Below are 19,568 nucleotides of genomic sequence, written 5' to 3'. Positions count from 1 at the left end.
GATCCTCTTGCCTCAGTCTCCTGAGCTGCTAGGATTATAGGTGTATACCACCATGCCTGGTCCTTGCCTTTTTTTGTGGTTGTTTTATATAATATATAAACATAAAGAAAGTCACTTTTGTTAAACCCCTCAAACTAGTTTTGAACTTTTTCAATGCAGATGATAACATCTACAACTGTGTACCCACCTCCCTTGGGCTAGCCCATGCCTCCTAGTAGGCGTTGCAAGCATGTGTGTCAGCTTGACATAGTCTTGCTCTGTCTAGCTCTTTGGCTGGTGGACTCAGGCACTGAGCAGGCAGAATGCTATTGCAAATGCATTTATAGATCAGGATCTTTGTCCAGAGTAGGGTAAGGGATTTTTAATTTTTTTTGTAGCCTAAGTTTCTATAATGCTGTTTTAAAACTTTTCTTTCTTGTTTTTTTTCCCTACAGGGAAAGATTTCGGGACAAAAATGTTTCATTTAAGGACTTGTGCTGCTAAGTTGAGGCCGTTGACGGCTTCCCAGACTGTTAAGACATTTTCACAAAACAAACCAGCAGCAATTAGGACGTTTCAACAGATTCGGTGCTATTCTGCACCTGTCGCTGCTGAACCTTTTCTGAGTGGAACTAGTTCGAACTATGTGGAGGAGATGTATTGTGCTTGGCTGGAGAATCCCAAAAGTGTACATAAGGTAAGTTTCACAGGATGGTCTTCCATATTGGTGTGTTGTTCTGGTGCTGACTGGATGCCCAGGTAAGTGTGCTCATCCTGAGCAGTCATTGGGCAGACAGACAGGTGACTGGAGCCCTGCACCGACCACCACACCGTTTGCATTAAACCAGTGTGGCCTCAACAGAATTCGTTCCCTTGCTTGATGTACAGTAGTTGACAACAGGATCAATCCAACTAGCAGATGAAGAAGCACATGTATGGCCCTATGAGGATAAAAGGATGCTCATGTATACCCCTGCAAGGATGTGAAGAAGCACTTGTATGGCCCTACAAGGATAAGAGAAAGCATGTATGAAGCCCTGCGAGGATGTGAGCAATTACGTGTTTATTCTATAAAGACTTGAGGAAGCATGCATGTGGCCTTCCAGGATCTCCCCCATGGCTACTTCAGGATGAAGCCTTTGAGGAAAGAAAGTATATGGGAAAGAATGTGACCTCAGGAAGCTCTTCCATCCTAACTGTTCTGAGAAGACACTTACATATGATATACCTTAAAGTCGCTTAATGTAATTTCTGTATAAATGACCTTCTATTTATTTATTTATTTATGGTTGTCAATGTACCTTTATTTTATTTATTTATATGTGGTATTGAGATCGAACCCAGTACTTTGCACATGCTAGGGAAGCCCTCTATCACTGAGCTATAACTCCAGCCCCTAAATGACCTTTTAGATCATTGTGTTTCTGTTTCTTTCTAATTCCTCTGTTACTTATAGGGGCATCTTCTTCTTAGATCACTTTCTTTACATGTTTGCTGATATAAGTTACACCTAGAACAATGTGTTTATTCAGTTTGTGGCCAGTGAATATTTATAGGTGCCAGTAGCCATTTCTTTGTTTTTGGGTAAGGCTGCCAACTTGATGGGTGGGGTTGCAGTGCAGTGTGGGTGGAGGGTAGATTCTATAGTTCCTCATCTGTGTCTCATCTGTCTGGTCTCTGGAAGAGTAGAAGGAAATGAGAGGCATGGTGCTCAGCATTTACATGGAGGGCATGGTCAGCCAGCATTGTTTATTCATTCTGTGAATTGTGCCTTTATCCCACCCTTTGGCCTGTGAATATGTTTCACCTTCAGGTGTCAGTGACATTGAAGAGTGAAACTGTTTTTGAGACAGCTGGATCCACCAGGCCCTGGATTGGTAGTAGCACCCCTTGCTTAGCCCTTTCCCCAAAAAGGTGTGTCCTATGAAAGTGCTTCTGCTTTAGTTATATTGAATCCTGGAGGTTCCTGATGACAGCAGGTACAGATTGTGTCTGACATAACATAGCCCAAACATTTCAGAGTCAAAGACTGTCATCTTGTGCCAGTCTTTTCTCAAATAACCTTTTTGTGACCAACCAACTCATTTTAAGTTGTGTTAGGATGTAGAGATTGCAGCTCCTGAATGACAGCACCTTGAATGTGAGAGAGATAAGAAGGACCTGGCTGTGAGCTATGTGCTCATGATGCCCATCCCTCAGTGGCCTCTGGGTGGTAGGACACACAGTAGCAATGGCCACAGTTTTCTCCACATGGGACTGATACTGGTGTAGCTGCTATTGATGTAGCTTTTAAACAGAGTTTTGTGGAGGCATGGTGGCTTTGTGTTCCTTGGATGTGTAAATGACTAGTTCTTGAAAATTCTTTTTACCACGTGGTATTAGAGAAAGCAGAATGTGATGGCTGGAGAGTAAGGGAACTGGTTAGGATACCTGCTATGTCCATAAGGTGGGGTAAGAGTACCCAGTTTAGCTTGAGCCAAGGGCCCCCCCCCCCCCAAGATAACGGCTGCTGGGGAAATGATCACATTCAGGAGAGGTCCACTGTAGGGGTTGTGCGTATAAGGGATTTTGTACTTTAATCAGAAGGTGTGTGTAGGTCCTTGGCAGATTTTATGACCATTTCTGAGTCTCTGAGGAACTCTTTTCGTTATCAGGTATGTGCTCTGTGCCTCTTAGCCTGAGAATAGGAGGAGGACTGATTCAGGGATCCTGGTGGGATTTCATTTTGATCTAGTGGGATTTCATTTCTCCTCTACTTTGCAGACAGCGAGGTGGATCCTATTCAAGCTGAATTAAACCCATATTTGGTGCATGCATGTTTTTCAAGCAAGATATTCCATAATTTCTTTCAGATTTTGAAAAGCATCTGACCCATAGAGGGTTAGGATTCACAGCCTAGAAATGCTTTACTTTATTAAGAATGCTTAATCTGTGCCCTTTTAGAACACATAGTTTAGGTAGAGATAATACAATTACTATAAGATTTAGATCATCTTTCTTATCTCCCACTTCAGAAATGTCCTGAGGCCAGATTCCATATACATTTTTAGAAAGCTCAACTGCTTCTGGGATTGACCTTTCACATCCAGTAGAAGCAGAACAAACTCAGTGTCTCCCTCTTCTGCCCAGCACTGCTTTTTTATTACTAATTTTTGAGCTTTGTATCACTGTGTCTTCAAGTACAGGTAATAGAGAGGAGTATAAAGAAAGCACCTGAGGAGACCCATCTTCCAGCTTCAGTAGCTCCACCCTGTGCTAGTCTGTTAAAACCCAGTCTCTGGCCCACTTACTTTTTGTTGATTGATTTGTTATGGGTGGGGGTCCCAATGGAGTTTTTATAATAATGGGGATTGAACCCAGGGTGGGGGCACTTTGCTACTAAACGACATCCTCAGCCCTTTTTATTTTTGTTTTGAGACTGGGTCTTACTAGTTGCTGAGGCTGGCCTCAAACTTGGGATCCTCCTGCTTTAGCTTCCTGAGTATATGGGATTATAGGGTGTGCTACCATGATTAGCCACTGGATTATATTAAGGCAAATCCCAGACTTGTGTCATTTCTGGCATGAAATGCATCACTCTGACTGATAATGAGATGTTTTCATAACCATACCAAATAAAATTAATAGGGTATTTCTCTAATTGAATCTCATTTTTGGTCTGTATTTAAATCATTGTAATTTTGGGGGTGGGGGAAGAGGTACTGGGGATTGAACTCAGGGGCACTTGACCACTGGGCCACATCCACAGCCCTGTTTGTATTTTATTTAGAGACAAGGTCTCAGTGAGTTGCTTAGTGCCTTGCTTTTGCTGAGGCTGGCTTTGAACTTGTGATCCTCCTATCCCAGCCTCCTGAGCCGCTGGGATTACAGGTATGTATGTTCCACTGCTCTTAACTGACTAAATCATTGCAATCTTAAAGCTTCCCCCCATCTCATCCCTACCCTGTTTTTATTGTTTGATACCAGAGATTAAATCTAGGAATATTTAACCATTGGCTACATCTCCAGTCCTTTTTTGTTTTTTATTTTGAGATAGGGTCTCACTGAATTGCCTAGGACCTTGCTAACTTGCTGAGGCTGGCTTTGAATAGGTGATCCTCCTTCCTCAGCCTCTCTAGTTGTTGGGATTACAGGTATATGCTACAATATCTGGCTTAAAGTTGCCATTTACATTTGGATTTAAACTTTATAGTTGGGTGTTGTATCCCTGTTTTCTTGTGTGTGTGTGTGTGTGTGTGTGTACACACACACACACACACACACACACACACAATTTTGTTTTGAAATGGAGTCTGTGTTCCCCAGGCTGGCCTCTGTTAGGCTCAAGTGATCCTCCTGGTTCGGCCTCTTGAATAGCTGGGATAACAGGCATATATCACCACACCTGGCTTGTATCCCTGCCCCTCTTTTCATTATTTATTTATTTATTTTTCAATTATAAAACATTTGGTGCTTGGGATCAAACCTGGGGCCTTAAGGATGCTGGAAAAGTGCTTTACCACTTAGCTACTCCCTTAACCCATTCTTCTTTTTAAAGAAAACTTGTTTTTAAAATATTTAGGGATGAGAATGTAGCTTAGTGGCAGATGTTTGCTTAGCATGCTTGAGGCCCGGGTTTGATCCTCAGATTGCAAGAAGAAAAAGGAAGAAAGAAAAAAAGAAAATGTTTACTTGCAAAAATTTCGTCTGTCATAAAGTATTAGAGCAAATCAAAACAGCACATTCCTTCTTCCTCCAGTTCTGCTCCCTAGACAGTACTGTCAAATGGCTGAGTCTTCCTCTGCACCTGGCTCACTGTCCTGCCATTTGTTTCTGAATTTGATCTTATCCAAGACTGTTTTCTCTGTTCTAGGCTGGCATCTGCACTCCTCACTGAACTTTCTTAGGAAACTTTGAGGGTGACCTGTACCTCAGCAGATCAAGTCCTGCTTTTTGAGGGTCTAAGCATGTTGAGGACACATGGAATGGTGACTATTTGTATTTTGTCTTAAAAACAGTCAAAACTGCCAGGCATTGTGGTACATGCCTGTAATTCTGGCTACCTCAGGAGGCTAAGGCCAGGAGGATTATAAGTTTTTTTTTTTTTTTTTTTTTTAGAGAGAGAGAGAGAGAGAGAATTTTTAATATTTATTTTTTAGTTCTCGGCGGACACAACATCTCTGTTTGTATGTGGTGCTGAGGATCGAACCCGGGCCGCACGCATGCCAGGCAAGCGCGCTACCGCTTGAGCCACATCCCCAGCCCGAGGATTATAAGTTTGAGGTCAGTCTGGGCAACTTATGATAGATACCCTGTCTGAAAAAAAAAAAACGGAAAGAGCTCAGAGATAGCTTAGTGATAGAACACTTTCCCAGTATTTGTGAGTCCCTGAGTTTGAGTTCCAGACTATAAAACTAAAAAGAAAAACCAAAAAAGTCAAATGAAACAGTTAATGTTTAAGATAAACAGTTGGGAACTGTTAAGCCCACACTGGTTTGGATATTGGTCTCATTTTGTTTGGTAGGGACAGGGGCCAACTCCCAAGTTTGGAATAGCATCTAGTTATTCCCAGTGCATTGGTCAGCAGGTTCTGACTTTTCTAAGGAGGACTGAGGTTTGGTCCTGAGAGGGTGGAAGGAACTAGGGCAGTTGTCCTCTCTGCTGTGCTCCAGTACCTGCTTTGAGAATTCCAGCCATTGGCTCCTCTTTCCTTCTTTGCCTGATTATTTGGCTTTCCCATAACTTTTCCTGGACTCCAGAGCTCTTTCCCTGTTTTGTGTCTTCTTGTTGGAACCCCTCTCTACTTCTGAAGGCCTGTCTTCTGGTTCTTGTTAATTGATGCCCATTTCTTGTTGACTTTTTCTTGTGCCTTTTGCTTATCCACTCCTAAAGTGTGGTAAGAACTCTGGTTCACACGTGGTTGTTGCAGGAGTGAGGGCTCTGTGTATTCAGGTCACAGCTGCTGGGCTGTCATTCTCACCTCTGCATTTGGCCCTTTTACTCTTCCTTCTATGTTTATGAAACATAATCCTCCTATATTCTATGAATGAATCAGCTGAAAAACATGCACACAGTCCCCATCATGCAGTGATATGGGTCTTTTTACTCTGTAGCAGTGAAATTGACTTGGCTGCACTTATGAGAATAGGAGCCTGGCATGCCCTTTTCTGTACTGATCTGAGGCTTAAGTTACCCTTACAATGGCTTTGCTCTTGGTGCAGGGTGGTGGTTTTCCACTGTGCTCAACATGACAAGGAGCAGCTGTGTTGAAATATCTGTGGAACACTTTGATGCTACTTCAATGATTTATTTTGGGGAGAAATTCAGAAGGCATTTTGGTTACTGTGTGGTGCTTGGAATACATCTTAAAGAGTTTTGGGGTTTTTTGGGGGGAGTGATGTTAGGGATTAAATGCTTGAATTTATGATTTAACATTGAGCTACATCACAGTATTTTACTCTTAATGGGTTTGCATTTATGGTTCAATTAGTGAGATAAATTAAAAACTTTGAAAGCAACAGCATAAAGCAGTATATCCACCTGTCTAAGTGATTAGTTTGCAGCTTTTTTTTTTTTTTTCTTAGTACCGGTTTGAACCCAGAGGCACTTAACTACGAGTCACATTCCCAGCCCTTTTTTATATTTTATTTAGAGACAGGGTCTTGCTAAGTTGTTTAGGGTCTCGCTAAGTTGCTGAGGCCAGATTTGAACTTGTGATCCTCCTGCCTTAGTCTCCCAAGACACTGGAATTACAGGGGTGCATCATTGTACCCAACCAGTTCACAGCTTTTGACATTTTTGTTCGAGGCCTGTGCTGAGTGATGACTGTAAACCATTGTTGTGCAGCATGGGAGGGAAAGCAGCTCTGCCTCTCTTGCTCAGGGTGGCAGTGAAAAGAAGTTTCTAAAAGAGCCAGTGCCACGGGGCATAGTGGCATACACCTGTAATCCCTGCAGCCAGGGAAGCTGAGTCAGGAGGACTGCAAGTTCGAGGCCAGCCTGGGCAACTTAGTGAGATATTCCCCCTCACAAATAAAACATAAAGAGGATTGGGGGTGAAGCTGCACACTGTGGCGAATGCCTATAATCCCAGTGACTCAGGAGGCTGAGGCAGGAGGATCACAAGTTCAAAGCCAGCTTCAGCAAAAGCGAGGTGCTAAGCAACTCATTGAGACCCTGTCTCTTAATAAAATACAAAATAGGGCTGGGGATGTGACTCAAGTCGAGTGCCCTGAGTTCAATACCCGTTACCCGCACCCAACCCTACCCCCCAAAAAAGAGTTGGGATGAAACTTAAGTGGTAGAGCATCTCTGGATTCAATCCCCACCACCTCAAACAAAAAAATTAAAAAGTGCCAGTGCTTGAGGAGAAAGAAGTCATCACATTGTATAGACACCTTGTTTAGCCTCTAGGTACCCTGCTCTCTGGTTCCCTTCTCTACCCAAGGGTGCCTTGTGGGAGATCTTTGGGTCCTTGGAACTCTTTCCTAGCACTATGCATCTCTGTTTTGGCTAAGAGGAGAGGAGTTTGTGATTGGAAGATAGAGGCATTGTACTTAAAACTCTGAAGCAGCTGCTTTGTGGAGCTGGACTAAGGCTCCTCTTCAAAGGGCTGCTAAGTCATTGCAATGGAGGATAGAGAGGGTTGATACTTGCTCAGTGAGCCCTAGTCAGATGACCCCAAGGTGATTGCTGTGGTTCTTTCTGTCTGGCCTCCCTGGAGAATTGCCACTCTGGGAATGTGGAGATCTAGGGCAGAGGTAAGTGCTCTCCTTTTCTGAGGAATGTCACAAAGCTGCTTAAGAGAGTGGTCTTAGGGTATCTTGGATTCCCCCCCCCCCCATTACAGGAAAAGCCTGTTTCCTGAGAGCATTGGTGAAATAACCCACCCCAAACTTAAAATGGCGCCAATGTGGTTTTTCTCTTGATTCTGTGGGTTGTTGTCTGGCATCCCCCTATTGACTCCCAGGGCACCTCTGTACATCTGAGACTTAGCTGGGCAGGGGCTGTGAAGGTCTTTGTTGTGTCTGGCAAGTGGTGCTGGCTGCTCAATTGGCCCTGCCATCCTCTGGGAGATCAGAACTACCCTTGTGCCTAGTCTCAGGTTAGCTCTAGGGAGAAGTGATTACTGCAGGCCCTCTGAAGCCTGGGCCCAGATTGCACATTGCTGCCTGTTACATTGGTCAGAACAGCTTGAAAGCGTTCTCCAGACTCCACCCCTGATAGAGAGGCAGGACATCTGTATGGAGTGGGAGACTGTGTAGGACTGGATGGCACCCTCAGCCTCTTCACAGGGATCTGATAGTATGGTTGCCTTTAGTCTACTGTAGCAGTCCTGATACTAGTGAATTCCATACAGCAGAGCTAAGTCAGTTTTTCTATGATAATCTTGGGTGTGTATGGGTGTAATTTATATACTCATTCAGAGAGAAGATAATAGAAATTGTTTAAAAATATCCTCTCATCTATACTAAATGACAGCATTAGTGATAAGGGAGCATGCATGCATCAGTTTCTTTAACTTAGAAATACCTAAATAGAGCCAGGCACCTATAATCCCAGCACGTCGGGAGGCTGAGTCAGGAGGACTGCAGATTCAAAGCCAGCCCCAGCAATGGCAAGGCTCTTATCAACTCAGACTCTGTCTCTAAATAAAATACAAAATAAGGCTGCGGTTGTGGCTCAGTGATTGGGTGCCCCTGAGTTTAATCCCTGTTATCCCCCCAAAATACCTAAATAGAACCCCCAGTTTTGTGTACAACCAGAGATATGAAAGATTGTGTTCTGTATGTGTAATATGAATTGTAATGCATTCTGCTGTAATACATAACAAGTTAAAATTGACAAAAAGGAAAAAAGAACCCTCAGTTTTTAGTGGCTTAGTATAAATGGGTTCACAGTGGTATAATAGCAGACCTGGATCTTGGTGCACCCTGAGGTTTTGCTTCATTGGTGGAATTGTGGTGGGCAGTAGTCTGACCCAGGCCATGAAAAAGCTGTCCTACCTGGTAACAGTCTGGATGAGGCTTGTGTGGATTGTGTCCAAAGTCTAGCTCTCCCATCCTAAGCTCTGTCTTTGGAGAATTGTGTTTAGCTCTCTAGCAGGAGTTAGTCACTGCAGGCTCTGGAGGTAGGCAGTCCACCCACAGGCCTCCCATTAGGGAGATGATTCAGAAAGCCAGGGCAAACAGATTCACATTTGAAATTTATTTCTAGGACATTTTCAGGAAGGGCTTGGGGCCCACAAGTCAGAATAGATTTATGGGTAACATTGGAAGGAGGACATAGAGAGTGATCATGCTGCTGGCACTGTGTGTGAGCAGGAAAGGAATTGGAAAGCCGAATGCTGGCTGACTCTCTGCCCTTCAGAGTAGCCTCGCTCCAGACAGGGTAGTCATAGAGTACCAGGATGCTCAGGAACTAACTGCCTTTTTATTGGTTTTGCTGAATAAGAAAGCTTAAAGGAGGGCTGTGCTATTATTAGTTGTTATTGGTTATTCGTTGTCCTGTAGTTCACATTTATAGCAATCATAAAGCATTGTTAGTATCAAAATTTAATAGGTGAGGCTATATATGATAGCCTTGTCATGGCCTTTGGAGCCCGGGCTGTGGCTCCTTGAACTGAGACCAGAACCTGCCCTACCCCATTCCCCTGGGTAATTGTCACATGTCCTTGGTGAGTCCTTGACTAGTTCCAGCTGGAGACAAGATGGTACTAGCATAGTGACCAAGATTGGTCACATGGGAAGGACAGAGGCAGGACAGCTGCAGGATTGGGTCTTTTGGCTCTGAACAAGAAAAGGTGGCCAGTTGATGAGGCCCATCACAGTCATAGAGTCTGGGCCCTCAAATAAACTTTAGCGACACATGACTAAATTCTGGCACCTCCTCATGTTCACCGTCCATTTCTTGAACAGATACAAGTATAGATGCAGGTGCTTTTTATTCTATTCTATTTATTTATTTTTAAAATATTTATTTATTTTTTAGTTATAGTTAGGCACAATATTTTTATTTTGTTTATTTATTTTTATGTGGTGCTGAAGATCAAACCCAGGGCCTCACACATGATAGGCGAGCGGTCTACCACTGAGCCACAACCCAGCCTCTGCTTTTTATTTTTAAACAAAAATTTATATTTTTAATAAAAATATATTTTTTAGTATATTTAAATATATTAAAAATATTTATTTATTTTTATCCACTCACTGGGGATTGAACCCAGGGGTGCTTAACCACTGAGTCAAACTCCCAATCCTTTTTGTCTTTTATTTTGAGACAAATCTCACTAAGTTGTTTAAGGCCTTGCTAAGTTGATGAAGCTGGCTTTGAACTTATGATCCTTCTGCCTTAGCCTCCTGAGTCACTGGGATTCCAGGTGCGCAACACTGCATCTGATACAGGTGCTTTTATGTGTGTGTGTGTGTGTGGGTGTGTGTACATTTTTAAAAAAAATATAGTTGAACACAGTATCTTTATTTTTATGTGGTGCTGAGGATCGAACCCAGGGCCTCACACGTGCTAGGCGAGCATTCTACCGATGAGCCACAATCCCAGCCTGGTACCGGTGCTTTTTAAATTTAAGAAGCTGGAAAGATAGATACAGAGCTGTTATTAAATAGCTATGCCTCTCTTGAGCTGTGAATGTGTAGCAACACACAAGTGCCCCTTGTTCAGAAGCTTGAACCTGTTGAGGTCAGTGCTGAGGCAAGGGGGAAACCCCCTGGAATTATATGTTAACTGCCCCATCCTTAGGACTCTCCTGATAGAATATACCACCCTTGCCAGGCTTTCCTCCAGAAAGGAGGTTGAGTCTCGTCTAATTTAATTTGGCAAAGGTCAAAGTTGATCACCTGCTCATGCAAAGCACTAACATGCCTTTAGCCTTTGAAGAGCATTCTCTCTTTGGGAGAAAGAGCCCTACCATTGCAAAGAAAGTCAAGGTCAGGTTAGTGGGAAGCATGAGCAGCAACAACTTTAGGCAGGAAATGGTTAAAAAGCTTCATGTATTACAATTCAGTGCTTTTAGTTTCAATTAAATAGGAACTCTGGTTTCATTTCAGAGTGTTAAAATTATTTATGTTTTGAAATCTGTTGTGTTTTGATTGAAGTCATCTGGAAGTTTAGGTGATGACCTTAAGTCCACTGTGAGAAGTTCACAGGGGACTTGAACTCCCTCTCCGTGAGCCTCCCTTCTCTTGGTAATAATAGCCACTGTCCTAGTCCTGGTTCCCAGAGTGTGGATAACCAGGTTTCTCCCATGTCCCAGGCCACCTTCCCAGTCTTTTTCTTACACATCCTACTATATAGCCACACCATGGTCTCAGTACCTGATGACAGGATGGGGCTGGGGACTTTTCTGTCCTTTCCTCCCCTCACTTCTTGTGACCTACCTGTTCTTGAGAGCTCAAGCAATAGGCCACCTCTTGTAAGTGCCCTTGCTTCCTCAACACATGTCCATTCTGTGAATTTATGTTTGCTTGTCTTACTCTTCTTGAGAGTAAGAAGCTTATTTTAGTTGCCTTCCCTGTCTCACACCTTATGGAATGCTGTGTATATTTAGCCTTTTATAGATACTTGTTAATTTAGACAGAACTGGCTTTTGAGCTTTTGAGAAATAATGTCCTCTATTTTTTTCACATGGTATATTCTGCATTCTTGATACTCTTTTAGGAAAAACATGTTATATTAAGAACTTAACAGGATTCCCACAACCCCTTAGCAGGTGCAGAGTTTAGTGCCCAGAACTCCTCTGTCTTCCAGACTCACCTTTCCTGGCAACTATCCCTTCAGGGTCACATGCATCCTTATTCACCTTATTAAAATGCTGTAACATTTTAACTTTTTTCCTCTTATCAATGATTTCATCCTCTGGTGGTCAGAAAGTTGAGTGTGTATATGTAACCTTTTTGCATTCAAGACTAGGTAAGGACATAGGTTTTCCTTATTACTTATGTAACAAGCCAATTAAGAGGTTGAAGAGGCTAATGACTTTAGTGCTGGGTGTGGTGGAGCTGGGAACATAGTGTATGTCACTGTGACTCAGAAATCTTTGCCACCAACAATCTCCCCCAGAAGCCAGAGTCCAACTTCATCTCTGTGCTTCAGGGTGAAAAACTATTCCTATTCCTTAGGATTTCCTAAGGAAATTTTTGTCTCTTGTACTGTTTGGTTTGTTTGTTTTTGGTGGTACTAGTGATGGAATCTAGGTCCTTTCTAGCCAAGCGCTTTATTACTGAGTTGCATCACAATCCTTTTTTTTTTTTAATATTTATTTTTTAGTTGTAGTTGGATACAATGCCTTTATTTTATTTATTTTGATGTGGTTCTGAGGATGGAATCCAGCATTTTGAACGTGCTAGAAGAGCGCTCTACTGCTGAGCCACAACCCCAGCCCCTTATCACAACCCTTTTAAATTTTATCTTGAGACAGGATTTGACTAGGTTGGTTACCTGATGGCTTTGAATTTGGAATGTCTCGTGCCTTAGCCTCCAGAGAAGTTGGAATTACAGGTGTGTGTCACCACGCCTTGCCCTTTCTATGTGGTTAAATCATCTCTTTCACTCATGAGCCAGTTCCTGCCCTCTTTTTCTGCTTCTGCCTTGTCTCTGGAAATTTTTTTTTTTTTTTTTTTTTTTTTTTTTTTTTTTTTGTGGTGCTGGGAATTAAACCCAGGGCCTTGCACATGATAGGGAAGCAACATTCCTAGCACTGGAAACTTTGGAAGTAGAAGTTGCTGTCCCTGCCCACACTGAGCATAGGTTCTGGGATACTCAGACAGTAACGGGGGATAGTTAGGAGTAAATTTGACTTGGAGAAACAGAAAACTCAGCTTTGCAGCTTAGATAAGCTTATTTCCTCACCCACCAAGAGATTGGGGTTGCAGATAGATTCTCAGTCATGACGGTGGGCTGTTGTCTCCCAGGTGTTATCTCACACTCAGCAGGAGCAAGGGAGTTCAGGCGCTGGCATTCTTTTTTTTTTTTGAAGCTTTTCCCTTGTGCTAGCTGATCACTGACTTGTCTTAGCCTAGACACAATTTATCCTCCAGAATGGAAATGGATGCTTAGTTCTGGTAGCAGGGGAAGACCAGTAGTGAATACACAAATATCAGGTTGAGATAAGTATAGGAAGAGACAAATAAGCCCTGGGATTAGGAATAGGGGAAACTCTAGTGACAAAGCCAAGTGTTAACACTGACAGGGATCAGCCATTTTGGGGTGAGGCAGAAAGGCCAAGGGATGAGAAGAGGAAGAAAGGCAGCTGTCTGGCCTTGAGGGAGGGACGGGCAGAAGGGAAGCACCAAGGCATGTGGTCAGGGGGCTCCAAAGAACTTAAAACCAGAGGGTTGTGGAAGGCAGACAGCTCTCATGTCCTCGGCAGGATGATATAGACAGGGCTGCAAGCTGAGAAACTGGGAAAAGAGTTGTTTCCTGAGGAATGGGATCCCTGGGAGAGATGCAGGATTGCAGTGAAACAGGTGGAAGGAGAAATTGGGATGGGCTATGGCCCATTGCCCCTCCCCAGAATTAAGTGAGCTCAGTTCTGGTGGAGAAGACTCAGGCACAAGTGGGGTGGGGCAGCTGTGTTTTTGGCTTCCTGCTGTGCATGCTAAGGGGAGAAGTCCACAGGCCAAAAGATGACCTTCACATTTATAGTCCTTTTTAAAAAAATCAACATTTTTGAGATATTTTTGTATTTAAATTTAATCCACTTCAACTGTGCAGTATGATGCCAAATGTGAGCAGTTGTTTGCTGGATACAGAATCTCTGTACCATCAGAAAACCTTTTAGTGTGACACCAGATCATGATGCAAATGATCATGACGCACACTGTTGGGTGTGCAGTTCCATCCAGTGCAGGAGCCACCCTGTCAACATGGGCCCTTGTCTGTGTACTAGGCTGACTCTGGAGGGTTGAGTTGGGGCATGTGGGCTAGGGTGGAGAAGAGGAGAATTTCGTCTGTGCTGTTGTCCGCAGCCATTTGAAAATCACCCGGAGTTTTATTCCAAGCACAAAAGAATGTTAGAGAGAGGAGACCTGCCCAATGATCATGATCATGGCCATTCCCGCCTTCTCTGCAGGACGTGGACTGAGAGTCCTGTAGCTTTTATATTCTCTGGGCCTTGGCCCTAACCTCCCTGACCTCAGGCCTGGGCTTCAGGGGGTGCAAATTCCTTTCATTGTCAACCCTTGAAGTTTAACAGTGTTGTTTTCCCAGCTTGTTTTGGAGGAGGGTAAGAGGTCTGTGGCACTTTTACTAGAGAGGCCAGAGTTCTTTCTCTCAGAATTGTTCTGTTATTACAACTCAGTCACATTAACACTGTCTGGCAGTTGCTGCTTGAGCTGAACCTTCTACCAGGGGAGAAATTGGAAATCAGTTAGAAACGCCTGCCCACAGAGACCATCAGTGCAACCCGCTGATGCTGATTATTTTACCATTTTTATTGTTATTCAAAGCGAATTTTATCACAGAGTGAAAGTTATGATTTTTCCGTCTATGATTTTTTTTTTTGGATTTGAAAGTACTGCTGTTCCCCAGGGCAAAAAAATCGAATCAGTATAGCCTGGAGGAACCCCCTCAATCCAAGGTTTTTATTCTTGGATGACTTTGTCCTGTGTTTCTGGACACTTTTTAGTGTGTTCTGGATGTTAAAAGAAAGATGAAGCTGGGTATAGTGGCTCACACCTGTAATTCCAGCAATTCTGGAGGCAAGGGGATTGCAAGTTCAAGGCCTACTTCAGTAATTTAGTGAGGCCCTAAGCAACTTAGACCTGTCTCAAAAAGGGCTGAGGATGTGATTCAGTGATTAAGTGCCCTTGGGTTCAATCTCCACCCACTACCCCCAAAAAACGGGAGCCACAGCAGAAGAAGAAAGATATATTTAAAAATTTTTTTGTTTGTTTTTTAGTTATAGATGGACAAAATACTTAATTTTATTTATATATTTTTATGTAGTGCCAACGACCAAACCTACTGCCTCACATATGCTAGGCAAATGCTGTACCACTGAGCTACAACCCCAACCCAAGAAAGATACATTTTAAGAGTTAAGGGAAGTCTGGATTGTGTTCCTCTCCAGAAGCTGCTTGGTTTAAGGATCACGCTTTGCCTGTACTCTTTTTTTGTTTGATTTTTGTTTTTTTGCAGATTGAACCAAAGGGTGCTTTATCATTGAGCTACATCCCCAGGCCTTTTTATTTTTTATTTAGAGACAGAATCTCACTAAGTTTTCCAGGCTCACCTTGAACTTGCAATCCACCTGTCCTAACCTTCTGAGTAGCTGTAATTACAGGCGTGTACCACTGCGCCTTGCATAGACCTTTTTATTTTATTCTGAAACAGTGTCTTGCTTAGTTTCCCAGGCAGGCCTCAAACTTGGGATCCTTCTGCCTTGGCCTCATGGGTAGCTGGGATTATAGGTGTATGCCACCATTCCCAGCTTCCTCCCTCCACTCTCTATTTTTTTAAAAAATATTTTTTAATTGTAGATGGACACAATACCTTTATTTTGTTTGTTTATTTCTTTTTATGTGGTGCCAAGGATCCAACCAAGTGCCTCACACATGCTAGGCAAGCATTCTATCACTGAGCTGCAACCCTAGCCCCTCCCTTCACTTTTTTATTTTTTATTTTTTTGAATTATACATGGACACAATATCTTTATTTTGTTTATTTATTTTTATGTGGTGCTGAGGATTGAACCCAGTGCCCCACATGTGTGAGGCAAGGGCTCTGCCACTGCACCACAACCCCAGCCTCCCTCCCTTCACTCTCCAGGGGCTATGAGTGTCAGGATTAGACTGAATAGGGGTGCTAGTGCTAGAGCAAGTTTGGGGTAAAGAATTTTGATTTGGGTTTTGTGTAGCAGGAGCAGTTTTCTCTTAGTTCTGCTGGGTAAGGATGAGATATGGTTGGGTTGACTCTTGTCTAGTTTGATGCTGAATTAGAGGAGTTTTTCCCTTCAGGCCAGGCCTTTAAGTCCTGGAGACCAGGGAGAATTTCAGGGGAAAGCCATGTGTTTGAGAATGGATGACTAAGGTATGTGGTCCCTGGTTACCTCTAAAATAAGAATTGACAGCCAAGGTGTGCTGTCCCTAATCATGTCGTTTTCAGAACAAAGATGGACACCAAGGTGTGTGGTCTCTAGTTATCTCTATCTTCAGGAGGATGGACAGCCAAGGTGTGCTATCCTTAATCACTACAGCTTCCAGAATGTAGGGAACTCCCTTGAGTTTGATGGAAAACCTCAATGAAATTGAAAGTATCTGGAGACATCAAGTATATACATAGCCACCTTCTAGATCCCTTGTCCTTGCACAGAACCTGTTAGGGGATGAGTGGGAGGCATGCAGACCTTTCCTAGCATGTCAATGCTTGAGGGGTCCTCTGTTTCCTCTCACAAAGTAGTTTTTTTCCCTGGTAAAAATACTGCCATGGAAGGTACCAGAAGACAACCTCAGATTGTTCTTCTTCTGTCAACTGGCACACTGAAATTTAACCAGAAAGATTAATGATTGTTAAAACATCTAAAAATTGTCACTGAGATATAATTCACATAGCATAAATGTCACTATTTAAAAGTATACAGAATCAGTGGTTCTTAAAATATTCAGTGTTGTGCAATCATATCCCCCCAGTAGTTTAACTTTTTAAAAAGTATTTTATCTTAATTCAAAAGGAATATATTCTTATTGTAGAACATTTTAAAATTGAAACACAAAACTCCTTCACAGAGTTTTTAGTGAGAGGCCAGAATGCCCTGTCTAAGGCTGAAGATGGAGCTGCACATGGTGTTAGGGAGCTTTCTAGTTTGTGGCTGGCTGCAGCATATAGTGTGCTCTCTATAGTGGGGTCCTTCTGAGTCAGGTATGTCTGTGTCTTGGTGTTATAAAAATTCATGTCTGAAAAAAGCCAGAAGAACTTAGGGACCAGTGTCACTTTTTTTTTTAGCCATCTCTACCCATTCTGTCTCCAGACACAAACAGACCCATTTGATATCTACCCAAGCCCCAGACAGGAACATATGTGGGTATCTTGGCAGGGCTTCCTAGAAGGCGAACACAAAAGTCTAATGAAATTTCTCCTGAATTTTTCAGTTCAGTCCAATCAGAGTTTTTTGATGAAAGAATCTTAGAAACTGAAATTTTTTTCCTCTTTCAAATTTTTCAGTTTTGGGTCTTTTTTGTTTGTTTGTTTGTTTTGGTTTTTTGCAATGTAATGGAATTTTATCAGTAGCTCTGATCTCTAAAATATTAAAATTCATCTTTGAATAAACTATTATAATTCATAGTGTCTATGCAACTTATAGATCAAATAATTTAAACATGAAATAACCAAACATAATAGGAATTCAAGGAAAGTAGTCGGTTTTTAATAGAACAGAGGAAATTGAAGTGCAGGTAGTAACACCTGGCTTTCCTAAAGTACTTGCTACCTACTAGACTTTGCTAATGATTTAAACTATTATGTTTAGTCTATACAAGCACACCTGTGGAGAATATATATTTCTGTCCTCATGGATGAGAGAACTAAGCACAGCATGTTAAGTAACTTGTCAAGGTCACAGAGCTCTCAATTTTAATTTTAATCTCTGACCCCCACATATGAATGAGATTATTTCTCTGAGGAACTGCCTTTTGTAAAGGATTAGATTCTGGTTCGTATTTAGATGGTGAGAGGGTGTGATCAGGGGGCCCTGGACCCCAAAGGCTATGCTGAGCCTCTGGGATCTTCCCCCCAGCCCCCAGAGTTGTAGGTGGACACAATACCTTTATTTTATTTTTATGTGGTGCTGAGGATGGACCCCATTGCCTCAAGTGTGCCAGGCAAGTGCTCTACCACTGAGCCACAGCCCTAACCCCAAGCCTCTAGGATCTTGAAGAAGGTGCTCAATCCCATTGCTGCTACCCAGGTGCTTCTGGCAGTGTGTGCACATCTGGCATACCTAAAGAAGAACTGGCAGGGTTTGCAGAGCTACAGACAAATGGGGCAGGGGCAGGAAGCATGTACCTTCTTCCTGAGCACTTCTGTCTCCAGGTCTCAGTACCTGGCCACAAGGCCTGCGTGTACCATGAAGGAGAGCCATATGGTTTGGAGCCTTTGTGTTGATAGAAGGAGCACTCTGAGGGCAAAGTGAAGGATTGAAAGTTGGGATCCAAACTCAGAATCCACCATTTGGTGGCAGACAGGGACCTAAGCTGTCCAGAGTAGGAGGAGATGGGTCTGGCCAGCTTGTAGTATATGTGACTAATTTTGGAGAGCAGCTCTCTGGCCACTTAGGGGAGCAGCAAGGTAACCCTGTACCTTTTTTTGTCTTTAGTCATGGGACATTTTTTTCCGCAACACCAATGCTGGAGCTCCCCCGGGCACTGCCTACCAAAGCCCCCTTTCCCTGAGCCGAGGCTCCCTGGCTACCGTGGCCCACGCACAATCCCTGGTGGATGCACAACCCAACGTCGACAAGCTTGTAGAGGACCACCTGGCGGTACAATCTCTCATCAGGGCATATCAGGTGAGCAGGAGCTGACCATCCATGTGGAAAAGGATGCAGTGTTTCTTGGGCCTTTCTGAGTGTTTATAGTCATTTTCTTTTACCTCCTCCAGGTTCTAGGTGCTTGCTTCCTGCCTTTGGGTCTTAGGGAGGCAAAAGTCAAGTATACGAAAGAATGGGAACCAGGCTAACCAAAGTTAAGCAGATCCTCTGCTGTCTTTATTTATTATTATTTTTTAATCTTTTTTTTTAATTTTTATTGTTGGTTGTTCAAAACATTACATAGTTCTTGACATATCATATTTCACACTTTGATTCAAGTGGGTTATGAACTCCCATTTTCACCCCGTATACAGATTGCGGTATCACATCGGTTACACATCCACCTCTGCTGTCTTTAATAACTGCCTCATAATAGCTCTTTATTTCTTTTCATAAGTTGGCATGACAGATTTTTGGGCAGAGAAACTGGGATCTCCCCCCCATCCCTCCAGTGTTGTAGGTGGACACAATACCTTTATTTTATTTTTATATGGTGCTGAGGATGGACTCCATTGCCTCAGGTGTTCCAGGCAAGTGCTCTACCACTGAGCCACAGCCCTAACCCCAAGCCTGGCCGTTGAGAAGAAGTGCTACTCACCCGGCAGGAGGCATTTACTGGGAAGGGTGATGCTGTTGAGTGGGTTGATGCCCCCTCTCAGTTGCTAACAACTGAATACTATAAGAAATCTATAGTGCTTGGAGACACAGAAGCAAGGAGGAGAAGGAGTAAGGGCAGCTGAGCCCTTATCAGGCTTGTTGAGCAGAACTAAGCTTTTCCTTTTATTTTTTCTCTGAACACAATAGCCAAGAATCTTGCAGCATCTACCTTATGTCAGCGAAAGCCCTTAAAATTTGATCTATGAATAGTTTTAAGAAGAGAAAAGTACCTCTTGAGAGCTTCCATCGGATCCCAGGCTTCACTGTCTCTTATGTGGCTGCAGCATTAACAACCAAAGAAATTATGCCCTGAACTCTCCTTTCTGCCCATGTCTCTCTTTCCTGGAGATGATGATTCAGATATATCCTGCAGACATGTCTAAGGTGTATATGTGTAATAAGGCAGAATTGGGAGG

General features: G+C 43.0%; 1 protein-coding gene across 2 annotated transcripts in view; it reads left to right on the top strand.

The window, feature by feature from the left end:
- Window positions 1-412: 412 nt before the first annotated feature.
- Window positions 413-19,568, top strand: part of OGDH (oxoglutarate dehydrogenase) — a 69,242-nt gene continuing 50,086 nt past the window's right edge. For both annotated transcript variants that reach the window (XM_081283938.1, XM_081283937.1), the window contains exons 1-2: window positions 413-676; window positions 18,283-18,474. In XM_081283938.1, the coding sequence (XP_081140064.1) occupies window positions 455-676; window positions 18,283-18,474 (414 nt within the window). In that variant the 5' untranslated portion in view covers window positions 413-454. The remainder of the gene's footprint in view (window positions 677-18,282; window positions 18,475-19,568) is intronic.

The sequence above is a fragment of the Spermophilus citellus genome (assembly GCF_964194105.1).
Source record: "Spermophilus citellus genome assembly, chromosome: 3".
NCBI lineage: Eukaryota > Metazoa > Chordata > Mammalia > Rodentia > Sciuridae > Spermophilus > Spermophilus citellus.
This window is presented reverse-complemented; position numbering and strand designations above follow the sequence as displayed.